General features: G+C 42.2%; 1 protein-coding gene across 4 annotated transcripts; it reads left to right on the top strand.

Annotated features, from left to right (window-relative positions):
* The first annotated feature begins 1,777 nt into the window (after positions 1-1,777).
* LOC138968797 (uncharacterized) lies at positions 1,778-23,692 on the top strand. Of its 4 annotated transcripts, none has more exons than XM_070341460.1 (4): positions 1,778-1,820; positions 6,705-6,916; positions 8,451-8,553; positions 21,658-23,692. In XM_070341460.1, the coding sequence occupies exons 2-4, from the start codon at positions 6,725-6,727 to the stop codon at positions 22,476-22,478; spliced, it is 1,116 nt and encodes a 371-aa protein (XP_070197561.1). In that variant the 5' UTR covers positions 1,778-1,820; positions 6,705-6,724; the 3' UTR covers positions 22,479-23,692. The 4 variants fall into 4 exon arrangements, with proteins under 4 accessions (XP_070197561.1, XP_070197552.1, XP_070197569.1 ...); XM_070341451.1 differs by having other exon boundaries at positions 1,815-1,877; XM_070341468.1 differs by lacking the exon at positions 1,778-1,820 and adding an exon at positions 1,888-2,020.
* The last annotated feature ends 329 nt before the right edge of the window (positions 23,693-24,021 follow it).

A 24,021-nucleotide genomic window follows, 5' to 3' on the forward strand; every position in this document is an offset into this window, starting at 1 on the left:
TTTTTTCTCACTTTTTAGGTGGATCAAAATTGCCGTACTAACTGAGGTGGATCAGATTGTCGAGGGAGGGTCCACGGTGTGTTTTAGTTGACAGACATAAACACTTATGATACAGATAATGAACTTTTGCCTCTGTGTTCCAACGTCAAATATTGTATGAAGTTCGGTTTTGTGAGGCAAAACAGCGTATGATCGAACCACTTCATTTTCTTGAAATTGAATGATGTGTTCATTTACTTGCGTGTGTTCTGTTAATGAAATGAAATATTGTTGATCATTGACAGGTGTACTATTTAATTATAATAACAAATTTCATAATGCCATGAAACGTCAATGTTTGATTGGTAACCGTGCAATGTTCTCGTTAATTCGAAAATGTAGAAAACTAAATTTACCAATTGATGTGCAATTGGATCTTTTTGAGAAGTGTGTACATCCAATTTTGCTGTATGGTTGTGAGGTGTGGGGATATGATTCATTAGACATATTGTCAAGGTTTCAATTGCGATTTTTAAAAATGCTTCTTGATGTATATAAAACTACACCCACTTGTATATATATGGTTTACGGAGAGCTTGGTTGTTATCCAATTAGAATTGAGGTACAATGTCAGTTACTGGTTTATTGGTATAAACTGATGAAAGAAATGAACGATGGTGCGAATAAGATGTCCTGTTTAATGTTAAAACCACATTTGAAGTTGTACCATGTACAAAACGTTAAATTGCCCTGGTTGTCGCATGTCAATACTATGTTAAATAAGTTGGGTCTATCATATTTATGGACAACTCAGAGTCTTGCCGTCTCAGGTTTTAAAAACGTTGTAAAACAAAGGCTAAGAGATCAATTCCTGCAGGAATGGAACACTGACGTGAATGCCAACAGCTTGTGTTTTAATCACAGAATATATGAAAAGGATTTTTGTCTGGAAAGGTATTTGCTTTGGTTGCCTAGGAAATTCCAAATTAAATTAGCAAAATTTAGAACAAGCAATCATAAGTTGCCAATACATCAGCACAGATTTTTTAATGCTCCTAGAAATGAAAGATTGTGTGATATGTGCGATAAAAATGAATTAGGTGATGAGTTTCACTATTTGTTCATTTGTACCGACGAAAGTATAGTGTCTGAAAGAAGAAAATTAATTAGTCCTTATTACCGATCTCACCCAAATTGTTTAAAATATGAACAGTTAATGAATTGTAAATCTAAGATAAAGCTAATGAAGCTAGCAAGATTTGTAGCCCACGTTATGATTTTAGTATGTTAGCGTTACATCTAGTTTCTTTATTGGTATGTATATGTATGTAATACATGCTTTTGTTTTGTTTTGTGTTTTTACAAAAGATGCATGGCATAATGGTATTGTCAATTTATTTCGGCTGTATATTATCGTTGTCCGCTTAATGTATACATATTATCTGTCTGATTTCTTACCTGATTTTGTTAAACCTATTTTTCTTTTATTTTTGTTTGTATGTACATGGAAGTGTATATTGACAATTTATTTTGGTTGTATAGTATTGTTGTATTTGTCCGCTCAATTTGTATACATATATACTAACTGTCTGATTTGTTACCTTTTTTGTTAAAGTTATATCTTTGTTTCAAAGCCCTCTGGGCCCAAAACAATAAAATACTTGACTTGACTTGACTTGACTTGACTGACGGATTGCAGTCATTTTGTCGAAGTGGCCGAGTGTGTAGAACACTGATCTAAAAATAATTAGATCAGTGGTGTAGAAATCTGAAAGGGGAACAACTCTACACAAAGTATGAGAGTTAAGCTTACTTGTCTTGAGAACTATCTTCCGGCGACGGTTTGTACATAGATTTCGATTCAGAAAACACGAACTCATGGATTTATATTGAATTTCGTATGTTCAAGCCTGTAGTTGTTACTTTGGTGTTTATTGAACTTTAGTGTTGTAAATTTAGGAAAGGTTTTCTACTGCTATTTGAATCCAAAAACAACTAGACTGCAAACGTTCCAAAATTCAGAATAAAAAAACCAAGAAAGGTAAAGTTCTATGTTATTCGAACGTTAGACACTCATTCACAATAATTAAGTGGCGATCGAAAAAAGACGAAAACCACTTTCTGGCTTTTTCGCAGACATTTGGTGTTTTTGTTTAGCTTAATTGTTCACCAACATGGTAAATAAGGTGCCCAGCAGAAAATACCTTTAGTTTTCCTTAGATCCACATTGTAAGATGACCAACTAAAAAACACGTACATATGTAATGGAGTTGACAAATGACGCAATAAAGTAACTATCATATCATATAACACTTTTATACACAAAATCCACTCAGACTAGATCAACGAAATTTCACTAGCTTATAAAACAATCACTAAACCTTCCAACTGTGGTAATGATGTGTTTCTGCGAAGCAGGCTTGAGCTAATACGACGGTTTTAGTGACTAGATCTAAAAACGCGTATGGAAAACTTTAACGTTGGATATTTCTTGGACACTATTCAGTCTATCAGTACCAAATTTGGCAAGATGGTGTATGATGACAAGGCCCCAAAAAACATACATAGCATCTTGACCTTGCTTCAAGGTCAAGGTCGCAGGGGCCATAAATGTTGTCTAAAAAACAGCTATTTTTCACATTTTTCCCATTTTCTCTGAAGTTTTTGAGATTCAATACCTCACCTATATATGATATATAGGGCAAAGTAAGCCCCATCTTTTGATACCAGTTTGGTTTACCTTGCTTCAAGGTCAAGGTCACAGGAGCTCTTCAAAGTTGGATTGTATACATATTTTGAAGTGACCTTGACCCTGAACTATGGAAGATAACTGTTTCAAACTTAAAAATTATGTGGGGCACATGTTATGCTTTCATCATGAGACACATTTGGTCACATATGATCAAGGTGAAGGTCACTTTGACCCTTATGAAATGTGACCAAAATAAGGTAGTGAACCACTAAAAGTGACCATATCTCATGGTAGAAAGAGCCAATAAGCACCATTGTACTTCCTATGTCTTGAATTAACAGCTTTGTGTTGCATGACCTTGGATGACCTTGACCTTGATGTATTTTGGTAGGAAAAATGTGTAAAGCAGTTCTTAGTGTATGATGTCATTGCTATGTAAAGGTCAAGGTCAAGCATGTGAGTCGTATGGGCTTTGCCCTTCTTGTTGTAATGTATTATTGATTTTAGCAGATTCGCGATCGTCGATAATGATTTTTCATGGTGTTTTGTAATTTTTAAATTACAAAGGAATTGATATGTAAGACAGTTTCAAGCGAGCAATTTTTCGCGGCTGTATTTACTGTGCAAACAACTCTAAATATGGCAAAAGTCAGTGTCACGTGATAATCAACCGTTTGGTTTCGGCGCTCACTGGAGCAGACGATATTGTCTGTAACCAGACCAGTTGACAGTGATGAAACCATATATTACGGTCTCCTTCCAGCAGCAGTCCCAAAATTTCGACTTGTTTTGACCTTAGAACGATGTCTTTATCATAACTGTGAAGAACAGAACGGAGATCACTGTCGAAGTCGGCCAATCTGCAATCATTTTCGTCTCGCGAACACTGATCTCAAATTCAGATCAGTGCTCGCGAAAAACATATGGGAGATAACTCTGTATTCTTATTTTGATAGATTCGCGTAGGACTGTAGCGTCCGGTCAGAGAGACAACTGGCAATAGCCGTGGAGCGATGCTTATCAGAATGGTTTGAAGGTTGTTTTAAGCGTATTCGTGTGTAAAAAGTCCCTCCAAATTGGATGAAAAAATATTCTCGAAAGAAGTTACTGCATTTGCGCCTGTTTCCCCGGAAATTTACTTTTAGCCTTGGCGAAGACTCACGGCAGGGACTTCCAAGTGCACAAAAATGACTGCAGCAACAGCACTGACGATTGTGTCATTTAAAATGGTAGTGCATGTGATTAGAAAGAGCTTGCTTATATTTTTAAAATAAATTCAAATTCTTAAAGGTCCTTGTCTGCATTTTTATACCGAAATCGCCATTTGACGATAAAATGCAGAGTCTAGTATCTACAATTATCAACAATACACCCCCTTTCGATCAGGAAAGACGAAGCCAGTGTTGCCGTTTGAAAATTCATTGTAGTATTCCAGCGTAGTACTCATAGTAGGATATCCTTATTTGGAAAATGCCAAGCGCAAAACTCCTATCAAATCCCGTGCATATCGGGCGTTTAAAAAAAAAGCTTGGACAGCGCTCCAGTGTCAAACTGTTGCTGCACTTGTTTGGGCGTGGCTATAAGCATAGTGACATGAATTTGATTGGTCAGTATTTTTAGGCAAAGCACATGTTCTCAGCAAACAGAAAACAAAATATTGGAAGCGTGAGTCACGCTACCCAAAAATAAATTCTGTTTTTACATATATATTTTTTTCTATAACTTTTTTCCCCATGGTTCATTCATCATTTGACATAATTTTGTATCGAAATCTATCCATAAGATTATTGAAAAAAAGCACAAATGTAGACGACCACCCCTAGTACGCCCGAACAGGGACCTATATTTAATATAGGTCTATGGCCCGAACAGTAACGGAGATGACGTTTTTGATAGCTCTCAGAACTGGGAGTAACAAGGAATTGATCAGAGGTAATAACAGTTTAACCTTGACATCTTTTTGTATTAGCTGCAGGGCCCCCGGACAACGACAAATCTCAATGGTCGCTTCTTATTGACAATGAGCGTATATATAATGTACAACAAAACAAAACGTTATAGATATAACGTTCCTCTAACATACCTTTCTTGTTTTTTGATACTGCATTTCAAGCCTCTTATTTTACAGAACCAGCTCTTGTAGTTATAAGCGTAACAAGCCATTTTTTTCTGCTCCAGAGATGTGTATTTTGTACATTTGAGATATCGATGATTCGGGCTGGTTGATGGCTAGTCAGTTTTTGGTTGCTGGGTGCTTATCGAAAATAAACACCCCTTCCAGTTTACTTGCAAACGATTCTGTTAACATTTTAAAATCTTTCTTATCAGGCAGACAGCAAAGTACTTACCTGAATCAATTATACTCTTGTAAACAAACAGTAAGGTTTGGAGTACCACAAGGTTCTGTTCTTGGTCCATTGCTATTTTCTATCTATATAAACGACCTACCGCTATTTGTTAAATGCATGTGTAAACAATTTGCAGACGATTGCCACAATTCATTCGAGTCACCAAGATCTTATCAAACTAGCAAATATCCTCCAAGAAAACATTGATCGATTACTAGATAGAAGCAGAATGGTCAGAACTAAACAATATGTCACTGAACCCAATAACTAAAACTAAATGGATGCTTCTTACCACGAGGCAAAAACGACAAAATCTAACATCTGGATTTCCGACATTGCAAATACGAAATCAAGATGTTACCGAAGTTGATAGCAAGAAAGCCTTGGGAATAATAATAAATAATAATGGACATTTATATAGGTTTAACAATAACAATAACCAGTCTTGGTCAAAACAGGTAGATACACATCTGAAACATATTTCAGTTATCAAACATTAAACACTTTCTTGACCTTCACACAAGAAAACTGTTTTCAGGCACATATTCAGTCAGCCATGGACTATGCTTCCACAGTGTGGGACTCGGCAAGTGCACACACTTTGAAACACTTGGGGAGTTTACAGAGACGAGCTGTTTAATTAAGTCTTTTAAAAAAAATACATCTTTTTGAATGTCTGATTAGAATCCAGACCGGCACGGTTGGCCAAGTGGTAAGGCGTCCGCCCCGTGATCGGGAGGTCGTGGGTTCGAACCCCGGCCGGGTCATACCTAAGACTTTAAAATTGGCAATCTAGTGGCTGCTCCGCCTGGCGTCTGGCATTATGGGGTTAGTGCTAGGACTGGTTGGTCCGGTGTCAGAATAATGTGACTGGGTGAGACATGAAGCCTGTGCTGCGACTTCTGTCTTGTGTGTGGCGCACGTTATATGTCAAAGCAGCACCGCCCTGATATGGCCCTTCGTGGTCGGCTGGGCGTTAAGCAAACAAACAAACAAACAAACACAAATTATAATCCAGGGTTTCATTTACTAGTGCGCCCAAATAAAGATTTGCCTATAACAAAGGTGTGATGATGCATAGAATTATGTCAGGGAATGCACCCACACTCATTGCCTCGAATTTCAAAATAAATCATTCAAGAAAATTTAACAAATTAATTACCCCAACTCCAAGAATTGACCTGTACAAGTCTAGTCTCTCATATTCTGGCGCACTAATTACAAATCGATGAAACATTATTCAAGGAACATAACATGCTGTTTCTCTGGCAAAATTTGTAAGAAATATTATTAAGAAGCTGATGATGAAATATCACGACTTTACTATCTGATTGCTTTGAAAAACATGATTCTATATAATGCACGAAGAACATTTTTATACAAACAAATATTTCTTTGTTATATATAATTTTCAAGCATTGCTGATGAATCAAAATAAATCTTGAAATGTCTTATTGGTTACTTGACATGTTAATTAAGTAATTTGTACTGTAGTTAACTTAACTTATATTTCTTCTTGTTATTGTGTCAATGGGCGAGGGCCGGATGAAAAAACACATGTGTACATTGCTTATTCTGTCGTCCTCGCAAAATACATTTCAATTCAATTCCATTCCATTCTCTCTCTCTCTCTTTTTCTCGCTCTCTCCCTCTCTCTCTCCACCCCTCAACTTTGATGTCAGAAGGAGTCCAGAATGAGGTGGCTATGACGCAGATCCCAGGAAAGCTACATCTACGGCCTCGCGGCGTGATGCGTCTGAGGATGTTTCGAGAAGCACGTGTCGTGCGCCTGCTAACGACGCTGTCCTTCCTTCTCGTGGTTGTGATGTTCGTGCCAGAGATACGCAACACGATCCTCCCCGTCCCGATTGCCTGGAAGTCATTGTCCCTTTGGAAGGTTAGCATTGAATTAGTAATTATTATAATTCTTGTTAAAAAGAAACAAGTCGCGTAAGGCGAAATTACAACATTTAGTCAAGCTGTCGAACTAACAGAATGAAACTGAACTCACTGCATTTTTACAGCAAGAGCGTATACTCGTAGCATCGTCATTCCACCGCTAGATGCAAAAGCAGTGAAATTGACAAGAAGAGCGGGGTAGTAGTTGAGCTGAGAAGGATAGCACGCTTTTCTTTATCTCTATTCTTTTTAATTTTCTGAGCGTGTTTTTAATCCAAACATATCACATCTATATGTTTTTGGAATCAGGAACCCACAAGGAATAAGATGAAATTGTTTTTAAATCGATTTCGGAAATTTTATTTTAATAATAGTTTTTATATTTTTAATTTTCAGAGCTTGTTTTTAATCCGAATATAACATATTTATATGTTTTTGGAATCAGAAAATGATGAAGAATAAGATGAACGTAAATTTGGATCGTTTTAAAAACAAAATATTTTTTTTACAATTTTCGATTTTTAATGACCAAAGTCATAAATTAATTTTTAAGCCACCAAGCTGAAATACAATACCGAAGTCCGGCCTTCGTCGAAGATTGCTTGGCCAAAATTTCAATCAATTTGATTGAAAAATGAGGGTGTGACAGTGCCGCCTCAACTTTTACAAAAAGCCGGATATGACGTCATCAAAGGTATTTATCGAAAAAAAGAAAAAAAATGTCCGGGGATATCATTCCCAGAAACTCTCATGTAAAATTTCATAAAGATCGGTCCAGTAGTTTGGTCTGAATCGCTCTACACACACACACGCACAGACAGACAGACAGACACACACACATACACCACGACCCTCGTCTCGATTCCCCCTCTACGTTAAAACATTTAGTCAAAACTTGACTAAATGTAAAAAAGATATCCTTTTTCAAAATTTGGTGGATGTTGAGTATGTCAGGCTAGTGATAGTGGTGGGGAGGAGGTTGGGGGTTGTGCCAGTTTTAATATTTGAAATATTCTTATGGTTGAATAACTAAATGGATTGATAATAATAATAATAATAAATGAGCATTTATATAGCGCAACATCATAATTTTACAATTATGCTCTTTGCGCTTGATACAGGTCACCTAAGGAGTTCTCTTGAACAGTATTTTATGGAGCTGGAACAGTGGGGTTTTTTTTGGGGGGGAGGGGGGGGGGGGGGGGGGGTCACTGTAGTGGAATCCTCCTTTTAAGACCTACAAAACCCTAAGAAAATCAGGTCTAATAATTGGGGTAAACTTACAGAGGTTATGAACAGAATATCTTAGAAAACATGGTCTTGAAAATGTCTTCGGTTGTGTGGGGTCCCGAAAGGAAGGGCGTCTACTAAGGGGTAAGATGGTTCAGGAAGGCGAGTCGTGTGCAAGCATTTGCTTTTCTTGTTATTATCAATATTCATTGTTACTATCATTAATAACAAAATTATTATGAATGTGTGTGCGTGTGTGTGTGTGTGTGTGTGTGTGTGTGTGTGTGTGTGTTTCATTTCAGTTGTTCAAGGTAAACCGGATACACACAGTCTCGGGCGACTTGGCGGCTCTGTCTGCTTGCACCAACGTCACATCCCATTCTGTTCGCGACCGTCTGCGCCCAGGTACATTCTCAGGATGTGTTTTGTCCAAATGAAAGTTAAGAGTGAAAAACAGCGAAAAAGAAATAGTACAACGGACCCACCCACCCCCTCTTGTTAAGACCGCCTAAAATCTGAGATGATCGGGTCTTAAACAACGAGAGATTCTTTTTATTTATTTATTTATTTAAAATAAATAAAAATTTCTAATAATTATGGGGTGTTTTATTATAGAGAGAGATTCTTAAAAAATGGGGGGTAAGTTTACAAAGGTTGTTAACAGAAAGTCTACAAAAGCAGTGTCTTGTAGGGGGGGGGGGGGGGGGGGGTCTTCCATTGAGGGGTCTTAACAGAGGGGTTCCACTGCCCTGACGCTGTTGTAGACCCGGTGTAACACGACATTTTTACTCCACGAAAAATTTACTCCGGAGTAAACATTTCGTACGAAATACTTACTCCGAGTACTATCCTTAGCGGATTATGACTTTATTCAGTTATTCTGCAGAAAAACAGAAATGCTGGAGAAAAACTGTTTGTTTCTGCAGCATTTCTGCATAATGTCATCTTTCGTGAGAGCAACGTTTTTTTCTGCAGTAAAACCGTTTTACTGCAGTAAAATTGAAATCAAGAATGCTGCAGTAAAACGGTGATGTTGTTTTACTGGAGAAAAACTGTTTACACTTTTTCTTCAGCATTTTGGCATTATTCAGTTATTCTGCAGAAAAACAGAAATGCTGGAGAAAAACTGTCTTTTCTGCAGCATTTCTGCATAATGTCATCTTTCACCGAAGCAACGGGTTTTTCTGGAGCAAAACATTTTACTGCAGTAAAATTGAAATCAAGAATGCTGCAGTAAAACGGTGCTGTTGTTTTACTGAAGAAAACCTGTTTACACTTTTTCTGCAGCATTTTGTACTGGCTCATTATAATGTTGGAGCACGTGAGCCCCCCTCTGTCGAGAGATGGACTCATCCAGAATTACCAATAGTTGTGCGTGACACGAATGTATTTTGTCTGTCTGACTTCCTTTCCGCCGGTTGAAAGTTTCAAATTAGGCACCTGTCAGCAACATTGTCACATTTTGCCAGACGAACGCAGTAGTCCACTTCGTGTTCGATTTGCTTCAGAAATTGTTCACGTTCGGCTGCCATTGTGAAGTTGAATATAATGCCCTTATGCTACACGCCTTCTGATTGGTACACTGCGGAACAATTCTATTATACTATCCCAGGGGGCGACGAATACAAACGCTACTTTACAAGGTCGTTCGTTTTTCTCCAGAAAAACTGTCACAGACTATTCTGAAGAAAAAGTTAATCTTAATAATGCTGCAGAAAACCAAGTAAACATTATGCTTCAGAAAAACATTATGCAGTAAAAAAAACGTTGCTTCGGCGAAAGATGACATTATGCAGAAATGTTGCAGAAAAGACAGTTTTTCTCCAGCATTTCGGTTTTTCTCCAGAATAACTGAATAATGTTATAATCCGCCAAGAGCCAGTACAAAATGCTGCAAAAAAAATGTAAACAGGTTTTCTGCAGTAAAACAACAGCACCGTTTTACTGCAGCATTCTTGATTTCAATTTTACAGTAAAATGTTTTGATGCAGAAAAAAACGCTGCTTCGGCAAAAGATGACATTATGCAGAAATGCTGCAGAAAAGAACGGGTTTTCTCCAGCATTTGTCTTTTCTGCAGAATAACTTCTTCTTCTTCTGCGTTCGTTATGTTATATGAAGTCTTACTTATCGCGCGCGTATCTCCAGACTCGGACTCAAGGCGCAGGGATCTATTTATGCCGTGTGAGATGGATGTTTTTACACAATACATCACGCATTCACATCGACCAGCAGATCGCAGCCATTTCGGCGCATATCCTACTTTTCACGGCCTATTATTCCAAGTCACACGGGTATTTTGGTGGACATTTTTTATCTATGCCTATACAATTTTGCCAGGAAAGACCCTTTTGTTAATCGTGGGATCTTTAACGTGCATACCCCAATGTAGTGTACACGAAGGGTCCTCGGTTTTTCGTCTCATCCGAAAGACTAGCACTTGATCCCACCACCTAGGTTAGGAAAGGGGAGAAAAAAATTGCTAACGCCCTGACCCAGGGTCGAACTCGCAACCTCTCGCTTCCGAGCGTTCGTGGGCTGAAACTCCCACGTACACTCGTGGGTTGTTTTTTTGCACAAGTGGAATTTTACGTGTATGACCGTTTTTTACCCCGCCATTTAGGCAGCCATACGCCGTTTTCGGAGGAAGCATGCTGGGTATTTTCGTGTTTCTATAACCCACCGAACTCTGACATGGATTACAGGATCTTTTTCGTGCGCACTTGGTCTTGTGCTTGCATATACACACGGGGGTGTTCGGACACCGAGGAGAGTCTGCACACAAAGTTGACTCTGAGAAATAAATCTCTCGCCGAACGTGGGGACGAACTCACGCTGACAGCGGCCAACTGGATACATTGAAATCCAGCGCGCTACCGACTGAGCTACATCCCCGCCCTGCAGAATAACTGAATAAAGTCATAATCCGCTAAGGATAGAGTACACCTTTCGTACGAGAATAGAACTCCCCAAGGCACGAAAAAATTACTCCCTCCACGAAATTTTGACTCCCCATTTTTTTTACTTCCAGTATAATTCTCGTACGCGAAAATGGGATGCGGGCGAAGGGATAATGCCAATATGTGATCTCGCGCAAACGAATGTCGCGCTACCCTCCCTCCACCCCTTCCACCACCAAGACTAACAGGGGACAAGGGAGTAAACATTTCGTACACCTGGCATGGGAAGTTAAATTGCTCGTGTTAGGGTGAAGTGATTTATTCGTTATTTATTCGTCAGGGAAGTAACATTTGTGTACGAAATGTTTACTCGGAACTCACCTGTCGTGGGGAGTCATTTTCTCGTGTAATGGGGGAGTACTTTGTTCGTAAAGGGAGTAACATTTTCGTACAAGATTTTTACTCCGGAGTAAAAATCTCGTGGGAGTAATTTTCTCGTGTTACACCGGCCAATAGTATGGAGCTGCAGCGCCGTATTTCTAATAACGTTAGGTTGTGAAAGTAGGTGTGTAAGAATAGAGAGAGAGGGAGAGAGAGAGAAAGAGGCTGAGAGGGAGACAGACAAAACAAGCATTGACCTTAACGGGCAAAAATCCGCCCGTGGTGACACGGGGGTAGGACATGGATACCGGCTCTGCACAAACAGTTGACCTGTGACCTAATCCGCGACCTTAAGTCACACTTAACAGTTTCAAACCATATACTGACAGAGAGCGAGAGAAAGAGAGAGGGAGTACTGACAGAGAGCGAGAGAAAGAGAGAGAGAGGGAGGGAGAGAGAGAGAGAGAGAGAGAGAGAGAGAGAGAGAGAGAGAGAGAGAGAGAGAGAGAGAGAGAGAGAGAGAGAGAGAGAGAGAGAGAGAGAGAGAGAGAACGAGATTCTAAGGGGAGTAACCGTGCGGGAATTCCCGCATAACCTATGCTTCTGCCAGCGGGTTTCGTCCCTTGGTTCGGTTTGTAAAAGCGTTTTAGCCGGGCCAATATCTTCCGTTTGACTTTCGTTGAGAACGAGATTCTAAGGGGAGTAAACGTGCGGGAATTCCCGCATAACCTATGCTTCTGCCAGCTGGTTTCGTCCCTTGGTTCGGTTTATCAATCAATCAATCAATATGAAGCTTATATAGCGCGTATTCCGTGGGTACAGTTCTAAGCGCTTGTCGAAGAGTTGTCAACACAGGACTAACAAAGAAACTAACATCTACAGACGGACACGAACCCTATCACACACTAGCAAACCCTGATAAACATACAACAAACAACTGTTTAACAACAATGTACACATCAATAGCTAGGTCCAAACAAAATAATATTAAACACAAAGAAAACACCTCTCACAGAGCACAGCACAAGAATGTCTTTTGGGGCACAACACATCACGTCGAACATGAAAGTCGCAGCCAGCTACGGGAAGAACTGAGTCTTCAACCTACTCTTGAACGCGTCAAGAGAGGGGCTCTGGCGAAGCTCAAGCGGCAGGGAGTTCCAGACGGAGGGGCCCGCGGAGGGAAATGCACGCTGACCAGCAGATGCGAGTTTCGAGCGAGGGATGTGAAGGCGGAGTGGGTCAGCAGCAGAACAAAGGGGACGGTCGGAGGGCTGGGTGTACAGGTCCAGGGAGGATTGAAGGTACTCGGGAGCAGAGTCGTTGAGACACTTGTAGACCAGAGTGGACAGTTTGTAGGAGATTCGGGTGTTGACAGGGAGCCAGAACAAGGAGCGAAGTAGGGGGGTGATGTGGTCTCGCTTCGTCTTCCTCAACGTCAGCCTGGCAGCAGCGTTCTGGACTCGTTGTAGGCCATGAATGGATGAGGCGGGGAGGCCAGCCAGAAGGGAGTTGCAGTAGTCCAGACGACTGAAGATGAGGGAGACAACCAGCTTGACACAGTCGTCATGGGTGAGGTAGCGACGGATGGAGGCGATGCGTCGTAGGTGGAAAAAGCAGGTCTTGATGATGAAGGAGATGTGTGTCTGCATGGAGAGAGTGGAGTCGAGAAAGACGCCAAGGCTCTTGACAGCAGGGGAGAATGGAACAGTCGCGTCAACCAGCTGGAGGTCGGTCACAGTGAGGGAAGCAATCTTCTGTCGTGTTCCAACGAGAAGGGCCTCCGTCTTCTCACTGTTCAGCTTCAACTTGTTCTCAGTCATCCAGTTCTTGATGTCGGTGAAACAACTGGAGATAGATCCCAGGAGATGGTCAACGTCCTCCGGCTTGGCGTTGTTCTGGAGCTGCGTGTCATCGGCAAAGGAGTTGTAGTTCAAGCCGTGGCGTTCGATGACCAGGGAGAGGGGTTGGGTGTACAGGGTGAAAAGGACAGGGCCGAGGACAGACCCTTGTGGGACGCCGAAGCGGACAGGGACAGGCTGAGAAGAGAACGAATCAGTGGTGACAGTCTGAGAGCGGTTCTGGAGGTAGTTCCGGAACCAAGAGAGGGCGGTGTCGTGAATGCCGAACGTGGAACTGAGACGATCGACGAGTAGCTGATGGTCGATCGTGTCGAAGGCCGCAGAAAGTTCCAGCAGCACAAGGGCAGAGACGAGACCGCTATCTGTTGCGTTCAGAAGGTCCGTGGTGATTCGCAGGAGCGCCGTCTCGGTGCTGTGGTGAGGGCGGTACTCTGACTGGTACACTGGCATCAGCGAGTTCCGAGTCAGGTGGGCGCTCAACTGCTCCAGGATGATACGCTCCAGAAGCTTGGAGAGGAAGGGCAGGTTGGACACAGGACGGTAGTTCTTCAACTCGTTGACGTCAAGGCCGGGCTTCTTGATGAGTGGGCGGACAACGGCAGACTTGAAGCAGTCGGGAACGACGCCTGTGGCCAGGGAGATGTTGATGATATCTGTGATAGACGGCAGGAGCTTGTCCAGACACTTGGTGAAGAGGAAGCCTGGCAGGGGGTCTAGCTCGCAGGTCTTGATGGCCGTCTTGGTGATGAGTTGCTTGACGTGGTTTTGAGTGACAGGCTGAAAGCACGTGAAGGGGGAGCCGGAGAAGGAGGGGGAGGGTGGGGACGGGACGAAGGGCTGGTGATCGAGTGTTCTCCGAAGCTTGTCAATATCTTCCGTTTGACTTTCGTTAGGAATGTAATTTTTTGCATACACCCGTGTAACCCTATTCCTTACAATTTCACGAAATTTGAGCTTAATTGACCCAGAGATACAAGTCTTACCCGACTTGTTTGTAATCGTCCACCCGCCCGCCCTACTCAAACAAACAAACAAACAAACAAACAAACAGATAGACAGACCAAATCCAGTAAGCCCCATATAATGGCGGCTTAAAAAGCCACAACTTCACGACAAAAGGCCCAAGTGCGCACGCGCGGCGTTCACCACCAACTAGGTTCGACAACACATTTTTGTGTCATTATTTTGTCAACATGGAAACCGAACCAGGGCATCGCTTCTGTCAACATGTTGTCCAAACCGAAGCAGGGTACATTCACCCACACACCCAGTTCTGTTCTCGGTATCAAAAGGGATAGACTGCCGAATCTCGGAATATTTAGAGCTGGGAAAAGTGAGCAGCAGAAATGTTTGTATTGCTTCGTTCACCAGGGCTCCCCACGGACGCCCGTCCTAGAGGGTCCCGGGACCCCCACTTTTAATGTTTAGAGGGTCCCGGGACCCCACTTTTAATGTTTAGAGGGTCCCGGGACCCCTACTTTTAATGTTTAGAGGGTCCCGGGACCCCCACTTTTAATGTTTATAGGGTCCCGGGACCCCCACTTTTAATGTTTTGAGGGTCCATGGACCCCCTACACGGAGTTTTAGAGGGTCCCAAGAGTCATTGGTCCCCACACCCTCTCTGTTCCTATAACCCATTGTTATCTCGAATAATGTGATATGAAGTGTGTGTTTTTTCCTTCAGAATATTTGAAGAGGACAGTTTGACTAAACCTTGTTCAATGGAACACACACATTCTTTTCCATATCGTTTCTGCGTGAAATTGGTATTTGCGCTTGCACTATACTTGATGGACGATTACAGTCTGAAAAGAGTACCCACAGTACGCACGATAGCGGAAATTTAGTGCGTCCCGGGACCCGCTCTTTATAGCTTGAGTGCGTCCCGGGACCTCCACAATAAATTTCTATGGCGTTATTTTGGCTTCTAGTGCGTATATGACGCAGGGACGCGCATTTTGGGGAGCCCTGGTCCATCCTCCAGTTACCCCCCGCGGGTTAGGGGGAGTCCCATATTGGTTGGGACTAGAAAGAATTTACCCGATGCTACCCAGCATGTCGTAAGAGGCGACTAACGGTTCTGTTTCTTCTCTTCTTTTGTCTTATTTCTGCCTTACCAGTCCTTTCACCTATATTTCCTTCCAAGAAAACTCTCCCTACTATTCCCTGCAGTTTTCCCGGTGCAACTGAATTTCACGCACTTTTGAATTTCACGTTATGAATTTCTCGCATTTCTTAACACATGAATTTCACGCAGGTTTCCAGTTAAAATCTCTCCTTACTTGTCATTTGAATTTCACGCACACGCATGCACACGCAAGCACGTATCCCACCTGCATCGGTGTGTTCGTGAGTGAGTCCCGTGTATAGACGCGTGAATACAAATCACAATTCAGCAAGACACGAATACATGGGAAATCCGTGGGAGTTTATACGTCACGACGGTTCGCTCACAACTCACAAATCACAATTCAGTTCAACTACACGGCTCATTTCGCCATGGCACAGCAAGAGACGAGCATCACGATAACAACAACCAACAGGGGAAATCCGGCAATTCTCAGCCGTGGGAGTTTATACGTCAAGGACCGTGAAACCAAGAAATCAAAGACATGGCGTTGTTCGATACGTGGATGTCCAGCGCGATTGAAAACAAGTCTCGACTTCAAGGACCCGATTTACTCAAATGAGCACAATCATGAACTAAAGACAGAGAAAGACATTTCCGTCTCCAAGGTGAATTGAGACTCATCATCGGTCACGAGCAACTCTATCTCATATACACACACCCCAACCCATACACTACATGCGTGATTTTCAAAAGCTCACATGCGTGAAATTCAAACCATCAAATGCGGGAAAATCAAATGCGGGAAGACGAAAACATTTTTCAAATGCGTGAAATTCAAATGCACCCAGTTTTCCAATTCTTTTCTTGTTGTCTTATTTCTACCTGACTGGATCCATCACCTTTATTTCACTTACCAAAAGTCTTCTTTTCCACATCCTTATTTCTCTGCACCCCGCATGTCGTATGAGGCGACTAACGGATTCTGTTTCTCCTTTTACCCTTGTTAAGTGGTTCTTGTATAGAATATAGTCAATGTTTGTAAAGATTTTAGTCAAGCAGTATGTAAGAAATGTTTAGTCCTTTGTACTGGAAACTTGCATTCTTCCAGTAAGGTCATATATTGTACTACGTTGCAAGCCCCTGGAGCAATTTTTTGATTAGTGCTTTTGTGAACAAGAAACACTTAACAAGTGGCTCTATCCCATCTCCCCCCCCCCCCCTTTCTCCTATCCCATCTCCCCCCTTTCCCTCGTCGCGATATAACCTTCGTGGTTGAAAACGACGTTAAACACCAAATAAAGAAAGAAAGAAAGAATCCTCCAGCTTACAATAAAAGTGTGCAAGGGTTTTTGTTCTTTAATACGTGTAGGACATTTACTGATAAGGATAGTCTGCTGAATATTTTTATTTAAAAAACGTCTTCAACTGAAAAGTTTGAATTACTTTGTAAACGCTGACGGGTGCATCAGTATTCCGTCAATTAGGGCAATTCGCTCTGTAAACATGGACGAAGAGTTTTAACCCACTCGCATTTTAGCTGTTTACTTTCGGTGCAAACAGGGTGCTGTGGGGGTTGTGGTGTGGTCTCATGGGTCGGACCCCTCAGCTGCTGTTGAAATTTGGCATTTGCTGAAAGAGGGATTTTGGTTCTCTGCTTGAATACAACAAAAAAAGCATTTGCCAGGTAAGGCCTCCGGACCGTAGGAACCTCCCCCTCCCCTCCCCCCCCCCCCTCCACAACCCCCCTCCTAACACCCGTACATCCACAGGTCTTGACACCATATGCGCCTTCTTAACTCTGTACAACCAACCTTTACTTTTTAAGGTGTCACCAGATATTTCTTTTCCTGCTCTTTTCAAAACCTTTCATGTAAGTAGTGATAACGCAACAACAGCAAAAATACATAACTATAGTCATTGTTGCAATCTGGGGCAGTCTAATTCGTCCAAAGATTTGCACTCAGTGCAAAATGCGTGCTTAGCTCCAGTCATAGCTGAAAGCATTATGCCGAACTACCGATGAAGCCGGTTATTACAGCTATGAAAGCATTATCCCGAACTCCTGATAAAGCCGGTTATTACAGCTATGAAAGCATTATCCCAAACTACCGATGAAGCCGGTTATAACAGCTATGAAAGCATTATCCGGAACTACCGATGAAGCCGGTTATTACAGCTATGAAAGCATTATCCCGAACTACCGTAACCGATGAAGCCTGTTATTACAGCTATGAAAGCATTATCCCGAATTAGGGGAAAGTCGCTAAACCTGGAACAGTTAAGGAGAAACAGCCGTACCAGACAAAAAAATGGATATTGCAAAGCGTTCTTTATATTTTCACATACTAGACAGTAAATAAACGAACCACATAAAATAAAATAAAAGTCACACAACTCATCAGACTGATCATAATAAAAATGTCTGCATTTGTTCCAGGTTGGACGCATGGGTGTGTAAAGTGGAACACTGTGTTGTCAAACTCGGAACACATACAAACACACCCTGACTCTCTTTCTAGCTCTGTCTGTGTCTCACACACACACATATACACCCACACACTCTCATTCACACACAAACAAGCACACATTCCCACACACATAATATAAATAAATACGTCATAACATTTTGATTAAGCCATTTTATGTAAATGTCTTTTTTCAACATCATATTTTGATTTTTACCAAGGAAATAACAAATCGGATAACAATTTAAGCCTTAAATGTAAAACAAAAAGATAAATAAGGGCTAGGTCTAAAAAGGACTGAAAAACAAAACCTTTAAAAAAAAAAGGAAAAAATAGGCAAAGATTTCGCAGACAATGTCCTTTGTCTTCTACTGTCAGCGCAGTCAGCGTGTGATTACTGTGTGCACTTCTGGCACTATAACATATCCTCAGGGGAGTTGGTGCCACACATGAAGCAGTACCACGAAATTTCGCATCTTCATTTGTACCCCTCTTCTGTTGACAAATAGATATAAAAGGGCTACCTGCCCAATTGACTAAATGTAAAATTCATTACGCATAAAGTCTCAAAGCAAATAACTAAGAACAGATTTAAGAGCTGATTTTGCAGACACACAAACATTGCTAAGTACAGATTTCGAAGTCCTTTTGTCCGCTGCTGTCGGCGCAGTCCTCGTGTGCCCACTGTGTGCACCTCTGGCACTGTATCATGTTCTTAGGGGAGTTGGTGCCACACATGAAGCAGTACCAAGTGCTTTCCCCCGGGATAAAACGCATCGTCGAGAATGTTCTCCTTTTTTCCCTCTGATCAGAAGATATTCCCCTCTTGTTTCTCTGAGCAGAAGATTTTGTAGCTTCATTCTTTCCTCTTTTCTGTTGACCTGCACGCCTTTTTGCAAGTGAAATCTCCAGCTTTTGCTTGTAAGGAGAAGATTGTTTTTTTCGTGATGATCTCTTCGACGAGCTTGTGGTTGTGTGTTGCAGGACATCAGCAGCAGGTAAGCTTACATTTGCTGCTGACACCAAGCAATCATAATGACCAGAATCTCCATGTACAGTGTACAAAACAACGATGGGGGTGACGTTGGCAAATTTATTTCAGCTTCAAGAATGCTATTGATTAGTTCTTGTTCTATCTCTGGTGTTAATGTAGAAGGTCTTCCTGTGAACTTTACTTCTTCTTTTGCAAATTTGTTTGTTTCCTTCTAAATGACTTTTACGAGTTGTGACAGTAACACCATATGCTCTTAATGCGCAACGCAAACCCATATCTTCGTTTTTCACTGCCGACAAAGCGCAGCCCATTTCTTCTGGTAACCACCGCCGTTCGGGTCTCATAATACTGTCAAACAAATGAATCAATCATTCAATAAAACTTATAGAAAGGAAAAACACAACAAAACCGAAAAGAGAATTGAATACGTGAATAAAACAGCAGTGTTCTGTTTATTGTTTGATGAGGGTAAGTTGGAACAGAATGCGGCAAAGCTGGAACACTGTTCCATGTTTGCCTCTCTTATGTGTTCCATCATTGCCGCATGGCACCTTAATGGATTTCGCGTTTTTCTGTTGGATACACGTGACGTTTCAAATCTTTTTTTCCGTTCAAGTTATTGCAAATCTATGAAGGTTTATCACAGCAATCAACATTTTACGTGAACGTATATAGATAAAGAGTAATAATACGAATTGTAGACGGTAGAAATAAGAAGAAGAAGGAAGAAAAGTTTAAAAAACGTACCATTTGTTTTGTTTTGCCGCAGTAGTCATTTTTTTTGCTGAAATAATATCACGGAATGTCACTAGACATTTCTGCAAAACAATTGTTCATGAATTGTTCCCCGTTGATCGCATATTGAGGTGTTCCAAGTTGGCCGACTGTTCCGGGATTGGCGACTTTCCCTTACCGATGAAGCCGGTTATTACAGCTATGAAAGCATTATCCCGAACTACCGATGAAGCCGGTTATTACAGCTATGAAAGCATTATCCCAAACTACCGATGAAGCCGGTTATTACAGCGCGTGTGTTCGTGTGTGTGTGTGTGTGTGTGTGTGTGTGTGTGTGAGAGAGAGAGAGGGAGAGAGAGTAATTGAGTAAAAAAAAACATGGGTTGAGAGTATATGCATGCTTGAGTGTTTATTTGATGTATCGCTGGTTGTTGTGTTTGGGTGACATTTGATTCATGTGACGAAAGCACAGTTTTATTTTATCCACCGAGCTAATGATAGTCCTGGGTTCCATGGAGGGTTGATTAGAACATAAACAAGAACACGTTTTGCAAATAACGAGGAGGACTCAACAAGACGTCAAAGAAAGGATTTATTTCTTGATATCTATATTAAAGGTTAAAAGTATTTTTGACAAAATTTTTACATTAACACAGATCGAGACAGACTATTTTCTGCGAGAAATCGCTAGTGAGTGGAGCAATCTCAGTCGAGATCTGTGTCAAATATCATATGTTGATCAAACATACAAATAACAGTAATGTATCGAATGTTTATTTTACGACTGAGTGCACACATACATTCACTCCTTTGTAGTCTCTGCCCGGAGCCGCCTAAATATAGTTTTGGTCGGCCTCTGGCATCACATATATCTCAAAGAAGGAAAATCCAATGTCCAACTTCGAGACACACAGATATAATTCAGTGACTCATAGATATAACTCAGAGACATATAGATATAACTCAGTGACACATTGATATATGTATAACTCAGAGACACATAGATATAACTCATTGGTCACAACGCGTATCGATCGAATGACACGGTCCGGCGTGTGTTGCCGAGTCGTAACGTTGCGCCGCAGGCATTTGGCACGGGATGAGTGCGGGGGGGGGGGGGGGGGGGGGAGCTCTCCTGAAAAGTAACTATACATGTAGTAACTAGATGATTACCCGCTTCGCCGGGTACCGGCTTCGCCGGGAAGAAGTAGAGCCGAATACCAGGCTGCGCCTGGGACCCGGCTTTGCCGGGTGTACGCACGAAGGAAAGGAGATAAACGCGCAAAACACTGGAGACCTTCTAAAAATAGTAACGTGCAGTGACCTTCTAAAAATAGTAACGTAGTAACGGGAATATGGATTGACGCCACACGGAGGAAGGGAGATAATCGCGGCTGAAAACACTGGAGAAGATAAGGAAGAGTTACTGGTAGTGGATCCAGACCCCCCCAAAAAAAAATCGGTTCAGCGCGCTCAGCGCTGCGCGCTGAGAGCACGTGTTGAAATATCTCATCGATGAGGTTGTGTCCGGGGTGTAGCTGAATACGGTGTCCACATTTGAAAAAGATCCACCGAGAACTTTGGCCGTGCATCGCGAACAGACAGACAGACAGACAGACAGACAGACAGACAGACAGACAGACAGACACTAGTCGTATATATATATAGATATGTATGTTTCATTCCTTCCCGTGTAAACGATTGGGCTAACCATTGTAGATCTAGACAGCTTTTTTCATGAAATAATAACATCCTGCACATGAACACTTGCCAAACATTCTGTGCAGAGTGGAATTGTTTTTAAGATAAATATTTTAATAACAATAACAACACGGCATTGTCCATTACAATGTGTGTGTGTGTGCGTGCGTGCGTGCGTGCTTGCGCGCGTGCGTGTGTGCTTGCGCGCGTGCGTGTGTGTGTTTGTTTGCAAGCGTGCATTGGCTGGTTGAATTTCGAGAAAGATGACAAGAAAAAGACAGACAGACAGACAAACAGAGAGTGGTTGTGACTGACAAATTCAGCGAAGACTACATCAACCTAAACCAGTTTGTTCAAACACCCACTCATTCGCATTCTCCCCAATACCTGTATATTTGCAGAACGTGGCAGCAAAGCAAACGGATCACCACCAGAGGGGCCTGGCAGACGTCATGCAGACATTGAGCTGTACGCACGTGCACACAAGTGGGTCAACAGCTCTGAGGAACGCCGACTCAAATTCTCCCCCTACCTGCCACAGATGACGCTGAAGGACAAATGGCGTCTCCTGGACACCTGGCGAGCGTTCCACCACGTCTGCGACCAGCACAACATCTCTTACTTCTTCACTGAAGGCAGTCTCCTGGGCTTGCTCCGCCACGGGGGTCTGATTCCCTGGGACGATGATATGGATGTGGCGGTGGACGTCAAAGAGATGGACAAGCTTCAGCGCGTACTGTCCTGCTTGCCCGGCTACACCCTACACATAAAGAACAACATGCACTGGAAGTTCTTCGCGGATGACGCCCAGATCGTCCCTGTGGAGCCGCGCCCCAAGACACTCCACCCCAAAGTTCTGACCACCAAGGAGGAGGCTCAGAAGTATCGGGTGGAGTACGAGCCTCACGAGAACGTGGTGATGCGCTACCCTTTCCTGGACGTGTTTTTGGTGAAGAACGACGGGGAGTACACGTACGCCTTGACCAACTACGTGAACCCCACCACGATGTATCGCACGGACGATATCTACCCCCTGTCCAAGGCCCCTTTCGAGGGCTACCTGGTCCCCGTGCCGCACCGTGCGCATGAACTCATGGAGGCCCTGTTCGGGTTCCGCACGTGCATGTCGCCCTGGCACAATCACAGGATAGCGCAGGGCATTGACAACATCTTCAAGATTCCTTGCACGGACTTGGCTGCGATGTACCCCATCCTGTTGTGAAAGGAGAGTGTCAAGTGTTGTAGCAGTATGTTTTTCACTATTGTTGGCCTAGCTCTGCTGTTTTGGACTGTATGCATCATACCACCACCACCACCAACATCATCGTCGTCGTCGTCATCATCAATCAATAAACGTGAACACCATCGACTACAAGTACAACAACAATGCCAACGACGCGAAAATTGTAGAGTAAAAAAGAATGAATCTACGTTGAATCTACGGATGGTGTGTGTATGGGATAGGGGGGAGGGGTGGGGGGGGGGGGGGGTAGAGGGTGGTCTGTAGGGTGAAGGAGGAGGTGTGAGTGTTTATCCACGATACACGATTTACTTGTTGATTTCGTATGAAAGTGTATACACCGATACCGTGTTTCAATCTTTGTAATAAACATGTGCAAATTGGCATTATCAAACGAGAAAGGAATTGATATTATCTTGTGTAATCAATTTTTGTCGAAAAAGACTTTTTGTGCCGCTGTTGCAACATTGCCATTGGTTTCCAGAAACGTTCCCCGGGTATGTGTTTCCTATGGGAAATTGTGCATACCCTGATTATGTTCATAAGGATGCTAAAAGAGGAAGTTGGCACTTTGGTTACATCTTCGGATTAAAGACGAAGAGCCATTGGGTTATATTCGCTGATAGGAGACGATTTGTATGCAATTAGGTCACATTCGCTTATAAAAGACGATGTGCATTGGGTCACATTGGCTGTAAAAGACGATGAGCATTTAATTCGGTCACATTCCCTGATAAAAGACGATGTGCATTGGGTCACATTGGCTGGTAAAAGACGATGTGCTTGCAATTAGGTCACATTCGCCAATAAAAGACGATGAACAATTGGATTACACTCGTTCATAAAAGACAATGTGCCATTGAGTATATTCGCTTAAAAAGACGATGTGCATGCAACTAGGTCACATTCGGGGATAAAAGACAATACCTGGTTACAATCGGTGATAAAAGTGTATGTGCTAAATGAGTCGCTTGCATTGCGAGTGGGGGTATCAAGTCTTCTAGAATATCATTAATACATTTTAAGAAGAAAAAGTGTTGAGATTCATGATTCGGATTCGAGGTTTATGTTGTTCTTCTGAACTTGTTACACAATTACTTTCCTTGTAATCTTTTTGAATAAAATGTATTAGGCACTCCAAACCCCAACCCCCCGCCCCCATTCCCTCAAACACCTACCACCCTATCACTCTTGGCTCCGCCCCCCTCCCCCCCCCCCCCCAACATACAAGCTTTTTGAAGGTGGAGGGGGGAAGGTTGGGGGGGGGGAGTAGCAGATAAGTAGAGATAGCGGGTGGTGGCTTTAAATCGTTTTAAATTTACAGTTGGCATTATTGTTTACTACTTGTTTATTCGTTAAAAGTCAGTCATTTGAATAAGGGTTTTCTTGTATTGGCATTCTGGGTTTATGTTCATTTCTGTCAATGACCACCAATTCCACATAACAGACTTACATCGACTTTGAAAGAAGGCTTTTCTTGAATGCAGTACTTCGATATTTCAGTATTTTTCATTAACTTTTGCAA

The sequence above is a fragment of the Littorina saxatilis genome, linkage group LG1, assembly GCF_037325665.1.
Source record: "Littorina saxatilis isolate snail1 linkage group LG1, US_GU_Lsax_2.0, whole genome shotgun sequence".
Taxonomy (NCBI): Eukaryota; Metazoa; Mollusca; class Gastropoda; order Littorinimorpha; family Littorinidae; genus Littorina; species Littorina saxatilis.

What these genes read in the sequence shown, in the direction of transcription:
- LOC138968797 (XM_070341445.1), top strand. Translation starts at nt 6,695, where the DNA reads ATGTCAGAAGGAGTCCAGAATGAGGTGGCTATGACGCAGATCCCAGGA. An exon ending in AGTCATTGTCCCTTTGGAAG is followed by an intron (nt 6,917 to 8,450) that starts GTTAGCATTGAA and finishes GTTTCATTTCAG; the next exon opens with TTGTTCAAGGTAAACCGGAT. An exon ending in TCGCGACCGTCTGCGCCCAG is followed by an intron (nt 8,554 to 21,657) that starts GTACATTCTCAG and finishes GTATATTTGCAG; the next exon opens with AACGTGGCAGCAAAGCAAAC.